General features: G+C 42.7%; 1 protein-coding gene across 1 annotated transcript; it reads right to left on the minus strand.

Annotated features, from left to right (window-relative positions):
- Nucleotides 1-53: 53 nt before the first annotated feature.
- Nucleotides 54-6,013, minus strand: pin1 (peptidylprolyl cis/trans isomerase, NIMA-interacting 1). The gene is made up of 5 exons (XM_034688054.1): nt 5,854-6,013; nt 4,014-4,096; nt 1,891-1,999; nt 1,685-1,795; nt 54-925 (listed from the first exon to the last, which is right to left on the minus strand). Exons 1-5 carry the CDS (start codon nt 5,909-5,911, stop codon nt 816-818), a joined length of 471 nt encoding a protein of 156 aa, XP_034543945.1. The 5' UTR covers nt 5,912-6,013; the 3' UTR covers nt 54-815.
- Between the last annotated feature and the right edge of the window lie 2,537 nt (nt 6,014-8,550).

Consider the following 8,550-nt stretch of genomic DNA (forward strand, 5'->3'; position numbering starts at 1 on the left):
TGTAGTTACACTGAACATGGAAAAAAATAACAATCAAAAAGCAGCAAGAGACGTACAAAAAAAAGAGTCTTTTATTACAGGAAGAATTACTCCAATGATACAACAGTGAAACATTTCATCTGAACTCGATGCCTTTAAAAGCTGCGGAGCTGATTGTTAAAACCTGGAAGCTTTCAAATGGGCCATCTTTGCATATCATTATGGGGAGGGAGACATGCTCTTGTTTTAAAGTTGATTATCGGAAAATGTATTACATGGTCTGATCATCTGAGGGGAACGAATAAAAAACACTTTGAGCGCAGGGGCAAGAGAGTCTTTTCAACAAATCATGAATCTATTTCCAAGGCAGTCTTCCAGATAGCGGGGCTGCTTTGGCAGACATACAGCAGAAATGGAAGATCTAACAAGATAAAACAGACAGTAAATGGTCCTCTTGAAAACATGCACATACAAAAACACAAGCTTCTACGCTTATGTCGACGCATTCTCAAACTTCGCACATCGTGTGAAACTGTTAACCCGTCACTTCAACAGAGTCACAGGCACTCATGTTTTTATATATTGACATTGTTAATAAAAGCTTGAGGTCCTACAAGAAAACTCTGCAATTCTCCTTGATGTTAGGTGTAATAGTATCATGTGCCTGGGATGAATTGATCCCATTGAAAATAATGCAAGTCAGCCCAGAAGCTTTGTTTATTGGGTGGCATGTGTCATGGAGTTAAATCACAGGTCTAGTTTGGTTTTACTTTGTGTGCTTGTGTGTGTGTCTGTGTGTGTATTAAGAGGGAAATACAGTGTTTGGCTTGTTCCTTTCAACCTGTACGTAGGATGATGTGGACTCCAGAGTCAGTGAAAACAGGACCGCTCATGTCTCCCACTTTGAGAGCGAAGGAGGCGTCTTCAAAAGGCTTCTGCATTTGTCCTACAACACAGAAACACACAAACATCAACTAAGCAACACATGAGAGCTCACATTTACTAAAACAGTTAACATAAAGTCTGTAACCTGTTTGTACATAAGCTCCTACATTTTATGTGATTTACTGCCATGCATCGCTCATGCTCCCTTACAGCTGACAACACCAGCTACCTTTTGTTTACAAATGGCTGTGCCAACGTAAGCAAACCACAGGCACGCTTAAACCCAGACATAAAATGTAGTGACGCTTGTCTGGTTAGAAAGGAATGGGACCAGTGATGGGAAGTAAGTATCAGCATCAACAGGGTTTTGATTTATGGTGAAACTTTGGTTGTTTTGACAGACGGTGTGTCCTGAAGATTTAACTTCAATAGATTTTCAACAACAATAGAGCTGCAGAAAAACAATAATTCATCAGGTTTTAGTTACTCAGATGGTAACTGTTAAAGGGAAAGTTCATGGAACTTATTAACAATATGATAAACACAGATATTAACCAATCTTGGGAGTTAACCCTAGAGTGACTGGGACCATGAAGCAGGTTTGACAAACCCAGGTTTCTCTGATTGAGCTGGTTTCATGATGCTTGAAGCTCCAGTTACAGATACTGGATATCACCAAGGCAGTTCAGAACTTATGTCAGGCTCTCTGTTTCAGGCTGTGCATGCTGACTTGTGTGTGTGTGTGTGTGTGTGTGTGTGTGTGTGTGTGTGTGTGTGTGTGTGTGTGTGTGTGTGTGTGTGTGTGCGTGTGTGCGTATACCTCTGCCAAACAATCCCAGATCTCCACCATTCTTCGCTGAGCTGCAGTCACTGAACTGAGAAGCCAAGGACTCAAACTTCTCATCTCCAGACTTGATCTTTTCTATGTACTCTGCATAGAGAAGAGAAATGATTCAATGAAACCTGTGGATTAAACCTAATCAAAGCCCCCACCCACCCATCCCCCCTTCTCGATGCTTTACGTACTCTGAATGAGATCCAGCGCCTCGTCTTTGGACCGTGTGATGTTCTGTTCTCGCCAAGAGGAAGGACGACGCGACTCGTTGTGCTTCACCAGGAGGTGAGAGCAGCGAACCTGAGAGAGTGGAGGAAAGAAACGGATCAGAATCTTACATTTTAAGCTTCTTAAACACATTTTATGAATGAGTGGTCTTCAGGGGACATTTGTGTTCCGCATTGCTGACTTTTTTACATTGCACATCAGGAAAAGCAAACCTGAAAGAAATAAAACTCATCATGATTTGATTCCATTCAGCTTTGACAGTCCTGAATCGTAAACCATGAATGCTAACGACACCTGTGCTTACTTCCATACTACTTTTGGAAAAATCTCTACTATCAATAGAGGCCTGTTGAAGGTTTCTCTGAATTTCTGGGTTTTTATGAATTAAAATAAAGTGCAAAGTCAACCTTTATAAGAACTGAACATTTTTCAAAAATTAAAAAGAAGGACTGACTCGTCTAATGTGAAAGGTTACATGATAAAGAAAGCTGAGTATGGGATTAAAAGTCAGGTAGTCATATGATCATCATTATTCTTCAATAAGGTCACATTACCTCCCAAAAAAAGTCTCCTAAATGTCAACAACACACCAATACAAATACATCCACATTCATCAAAGTACGTAAAAACAAACAGCCGTCAGAATATACTGTACTGATGTTAACCATCATTTCATAAAAATGAAATATTGATATTTTCCTTAAATTAAGCTTATAGCAAAACCCTGTAACTAATTAGTTCTTAATAAGGGGCAGTATTGGTTGTTTATGTTCGTTGGAGCTATTTACATTGTTTTGTATATTTGATTATTTTTATTTTAATCAATTGATTTATTTATTGTTATTTAATTTAAGGTAATTAACTTTGATGTCTTAGGGGTATTAGTATATTTTGGTACTCACTTTTATAGGTTGATAGTTTTGCCGGGTGACATCTATATAGATGGGTAGGTAAGATAGGAGGGGCGGAAATCGGGAATGTTGAATGGTTTTTTACCGGGAGATTTGAAAGAGGCGCTACCTTTTGTTTGAGCAAAGCTTTTTTTTGTTCAATAAACCTCCAAAAGACTGCATACTTGGCTGGACATTAACACTTTTTGGGACACTGTGTAAGATCCACTCTCCCCGTGTCTCGGTTTTTGATTGTAGATTTAAGTTTTGTAAGTTGACCGAGTCAAATAGCTACTACAATGTTGTTTGCCCCCGCCATAAAACGGAGGGAAGATGAAGAAGATAAAGCAGCAGCAGAAGAAGACTCAGTAACCAGCTAGCTAGCTACTCTTTGCTGCATTGTGGCTTCTACTGCAGCGCAAAGCTGTCACAGATGAAAGCGAGGTACTCCACCCAAGAAAGTTTCCTTGACAGGGTGTTTGTGAACGTGAAACTAAGAATCACACTCAGAAGACGGCAGTGAGTTTTTGTTTCATTAGAAGTTTCTGTCACGGGGCTGGTGACACGGACAAAACATAACTTTGAACATGATTAGATACGGGTAATGACATTGAAGTCAGTCGAGTGCATTTAAGGTTAGTGACGTTATGTGTGTCTCCAACCTTGTCTTGCCTTTCTTCATTTTCACTGATGTCATGGTTGTTTTCTTACATGTTCCATAAATATTGTAATAATATTATTATCATGATTCTTTTTGGCCACGATACTGGTGAGGTGAAAATTTGATAGTGACAACCCTACACAAAAATTAACTTTTCTAAGATGACTTTCTCATATTATGATAGAAGTATGACAGCACATCTGGAAAAGATAACTATATATCAAAACACAGCATCCTTGGTATAAGTTAAGCATGATGTTGTACTTCTGCCTGTTGTTTTTAGTGTAAACCACCAGGTGTCGCAGTTTTAGCCAACTTGGACCCCTAAAGGCTTTTCATCTCTTGTGGCATGAACCCCCAAAGCTTCATAAGACCCTCTCGATATCGTTTATCATCACATCACTAAACTACATTAGCCTGTTTTTTTATGTCATGTCATGCTGTGAAAAACTTTTAAACTTATGTTGTAATCTGCACCATCATTTTTGTTGTTGTTGTTATCATACAATAACACATCAAGTAATGAATCACTTACTTTGTCTGGCTCTCCACGGCCGTCTCCCACCGGACGTTCCCACTGACTGGCATTAGTGATGTGGTTAAAGTAGTACACTTTGCCTGGAGGGAAAGAGAGAGAGAGGGAGAGAGAGATGCAGCCATTGATTTTTTAAACAAGTGGAGGCAAGCTATAGACACAACAGTGAAATAGTTTCTTGTAAAGTAGTTCTGGCATCTTTGCTGGGATGCACCATCGATTAAACCACTGCTCAATATTACTGGTAATACCATCCTGTGTGTCGCACAGTTTCATTATCCTTATAAATAAATTAATGATCCACAGCAGGCTGCCAACTTTAATGTGCCACAATAATCCACTGACTCATAACACTTCACAACAAAGTACTCCACTGACTACTTAACAGAACGTTATTTCAAAGAGCAGGACACTGGACTGGACTGGTTTGGATTGCTGCATCCAACAATGTGATCTTAGCTTATCTACATATCCTGCAGACAAGGAGGGGCAACATAAGTAATAATCTGAAGCTGTTTCTGCCTGCTGAGGCAGAGAGAAGACCAAAACAATGATCCAAACTAAAAAGATCAAGCATAACCATAGTTCTGTGGGTCCTCAGCAAAGAAACCCCAATCTCATTTAACATCATCATAGTATTCTTTGTTAACACTCTGTAGGTGAGGAGCGTCCACTCCTGTAGGTGAGGCTTGTCCACTCTGCAGGTGAGAGGTACGTCCACTCTGCAGGTGAGGTGCGTCCACTCCTGAAGGTGAGGCGTGTCCGTCTACTCTCCAGGTGAGGTGCGTCCACTCTGCAGGTGAGGCGCGTCCACTCTGCAGGTGAGGCGCGTCCAGCCTGCAGGTGAGGCGCTTCCACTCTGCAGGTAAGGCGTGAGGCGCGTCCACTCTGCAGGTGAGGTGTGTCCACCCTGTGGGTGAGGCGCTTCCACTCTGCAGGTAAGGCTTGAGGCGCGTCCACTCTGCAAGTGAGGCTTGAGCGCGTCCACTCTGCAGGTAAGGCGTGGGGCGCGTCCACCCTGCAGGTGAGGCGTGAGGCACGTCCACTCTGCAGGTGAGGCGTGAGGCACGTCCACTCTGCAGGTGAGGCGTGAGGCGCGGCCACTCTGCAGGTGAGGCGTGAGGCACGTCCACTCTGCAGGTGAGGCATGTCGACTGTGCAGGTGAGGCTTGTCGACTCTGCAGGTGAGACACGTCCACTCTACAGGCGAGGCATGTCGACTGTGCAGGTGAGGCTTGTTGACTCTGCAGGTGAGGCGCGTCCACTCTGCAGGTGAGGCGTGAGTCGTCTCCACTCTGCAGGTAAGGCGTGAGGCACGTCCACTCTGCAGGTGAGGTGCGTCCACCATGCAGGTGAGGCGCTTCCACTCTGCATGTAAGGCGTGAGGCGCGTCCACTCTGCAGGTGAGGTGTGTCCACTCTGCAGGTGAGGCGCGTCCACTCTGCAAGTGTGATGTGTCCACTCTGCCCGTGAGGAGGCACGTCCACCCTGCAGGTGAGACGCGTCCATCCACTCTGCAGGTGAGACGCTGGAGCAGAATGACGTCATACGGGGCCCTGCTGCAGCAGCCAGGTTGAATGAACCACTTTCTGGCGCGATCATTCAGAAGACAACCCTCCTCATCACAGACACACATCACATTTCACTAAACACCGTTACATCGCAGAGTCACTCATCACCAGTTCCTGTACATGTACATCACATGAGAGGCGTCATTCTCCTCGATTCAGGGGTAAACCACGATGCAGGGGCTGCTAGCCTGTAAGCTAAGTTAATACACATTGCAGTTAAGCTTGCTTGTTATCATACATGGAGCTCTTTATACTCTCTGTTTCATTACCTGAACTACGGCTCATTCTTTTCTCCCAACCAGAAGGTAGATTCTCTTCGTCTGCCATTGTTTTTCTTTCTGCAGCAGCTTGTGCAAATTTGATTTCAATGTAGCTACCGTACGTGTGACAGCTTTGGCTGCAGTTAGGGAATTCACGACAGTAGGAAACGTGTTTGCGATACAAGTTGTTTTCAGGATGAGTTCCGCCTTCGATGGGATTTCCTGAGCTGCCATTGGCTCGTGTGAGCTGTCAGTCATCTGTGCTGGCGTGTGATTGGATGAGAGGCTGGAACACAAAATACTGCTTTACGGTAAGCATCGCGGAGTGTTCGTGATAAAGGAAACATAAGAACCATTCTTCTTTGAATTTCAAGGTAAGAACAACTTATTTAAAAAACATTGTCTGTGTTAATGAAATGCTAAACTTAACACTTTGAAGCCCAAATGTTTGTTTTTGTGTGCGCGTTGTAACATTACGCACGTTGGCTTGTGCTATGCAACATAGCAGCTCTTGCTAACAGGATCACCCGTCTGCTTTTAAAGAATTTATCTGCTCCATGTCTGACATTTGGGACACTGAATTAACCACAGCAGCCTTTGATAACTATAACATGTAGGACTGTGCATGGAGTATGGTTTAAATCGACCCAACACTCACAGATGTGATGCTAATGTCGGGCATCCTATGGGGGTGTCAAGAGGTCTGAGCCAGCTTCAGGCTGCGACTTGACATAGGAAAGATTCAATGTGTGAGTCTTAATCTTTGGGGAAGAAGATCTGAGATTAATTGATAATTAAAGGGTATTTAAAATAATCCTTCCCAATTAACAAACAGACCCAACAGACTAAAAAACATTCCTCTTTTTAGCTGCTTACACTGCTTAGTTTTTATTTCTGTAACTACAAACTTTTCATTTCTTTTGTTACAATGTTACAATGTTACAATGTCATTTAGCAGACGCTTTTATCCAAAGCGACGTACATACGAGAACAAGAACAACACAAGCAAAGATCTAGACAAGAGGAAACAAGATCAGTAAGAGTAACAAAGTGCTTCAAGTCCATTTGGGTGCAGGTACTGCCAAGCAGTGTAAAAGAAATGCACAAAAGTAAATAAGGAATTAAAAAAAAAATAATAATAAAATAAGGAACATCTACAATGAAGCAACCAAACCATTTAAGACCTTCCATTGTCATCATCAACAATTAACTTGTCATCACCACATTAATTACCAAAGTACCAAGTGCTGGGTCACTCAAGAGCTGAACACAGATTCCCAGAGTAGAGCAGGACAGTGTGAGTCAACTGTAGCTGGAAGACATGATCTGCCACTGGGGACAACAGTGGACAACAGTCTAGCTAAGTGCATAGTGCTTCCTAAAGAGCTGGGTCTTTAGCTGTCTAAAGTGAAAGTAGAGAGGGACTCTGCAGATTGAATGGAGTTGGCTAATTCATTCCACCATTTAGGGGCAACAGAAGAGAAGAGTCGAGCTAGTGATTTTGAGGCCTTGTTTGCTGGAAGCATGAGGCGCTTTTCAGAGGCTGAGAGTAGCGGGCGAGAAGGGCAGTAGACCTGGATGAGGGGTTCCAGGTAAACTGGAGCGGTTTTGGTGACTGCTTTGTGAGTCATGAGTAGAGTTTTGTATCTGATGCGAGCTGCAACTGGAAGCCAGTGCAGTGAGATGAGCAGGGGAGTGACATGAGCTGTCTTAGGCTGGTTGAAGACCAGATGTGCAGCTGCGTTCTGGATCATTTGCAGAGGTTTAACTGTGAATGCAGGGAGGCCTGCCAGTAGAGAGTTGCAGTAGTCAATGCGTGACATTACAAGAGTCTGAACCAGAAGCTGTGTTGCGTGTTCTGTCAGGTAGGGTCTGATCCTCCTTTTAACAAACTGAGTTTCAATGACGTTTTGTAACTAAATTTACTTTCTTTCTTTCTTGATGTTAGATTTTAAAACATTTTATGTTTTCATGCTTATATTTGTTTAATGTCACATTTTAAATTGGATATTTTCTGACAAGGTATTATGGAATTAACCTGATATTGGATCTACAATTAGATGTTGGACATATGGACACCCTGCAGGGGTGTCAAGAGGTCTGATTATTTATAATAATCACTCCTAATTGAAATAAATAATTAGACCCAACACTGTTTCCTATGTACGTTAAGTTACAGAAGTACAGAGAGGGAGAGAGGGAGAGAGGGAGAGAGAGAGGGAGAGAGGGAGAGAGGGAGAGAGGGAGAGAGAGAAGATCAAACATAACTGGCCACATATAAAATTTCAATGTTTGAAGTGTTTGCTGTGTGTTGTTGATTTGTTACTGTTCTGTTTTTTGTTTTTAACTCTGTAAAGCACTTTGAATTGCTCTTTGTATGAATGGTGCTCTATAAATAAACTTGCCTTGCCTAATTCTCTTCTTCAAACAGGACGGAAAAGATGATCGAGGTGGTTTGTAACGATCGTTTGGGCAAGAAAGTCCGGGTCAAATGCAAGTATCCTTCAAAGAAACTGCAACTAACGCTGACAAATGTCTCCCGCCTTATCCCTGTGTCAGCATGAGTGAGCTTGAGCCACATCAGAAGGAGTGGACTCTCTCTCTGTGTTGGCAGATTAAAGCACAAGACCGTAAACGTCTCATCGTTTTTGTTTTGCCATGCCATTACGCCTTTCCCTTCCTTAACGCTTGTGTTTCAGCGCTGAC

This window comes from Notolabrus celidotus, chromosome 7 (assembly GCF_009762535.1).
Source record: "Notolabrus celidotus isolate fNotCel1 chromosome 7, fNotCel1.pri, whole genome shotgun sequence".
NCBI lineage: Eukaryota > Metazoa > Chordata > Actinopteri > Labriformes > Labridae > Notolabrus > Notolabrus celidotus.

Bases quoted from the DNA above. Each gene is read 5' to 3' on its own strand.
- pin1 (XM_034688054.1), bottom strand. From the start codon at position 5,911: ATGGCAGACGAAGAGAATCTACCTTCTGGTTGGGAGAAAAGAATGAGC. The intron at 4,097-5,853 runs GTAATGAAACAG...CTTTCCCTCCAG, and splicing joins AAGAATGAGCCGTAGTTCAG to GCAAAGTGTACTACTTTAAC. The intron at 2,000-4,013 runs GTAAGTGATTCA...CCACTCTCTCAG, and splicing joins GCCGTGGAGAGCCAGACAAA to GTTCGCTGCTCTCACCTCCT.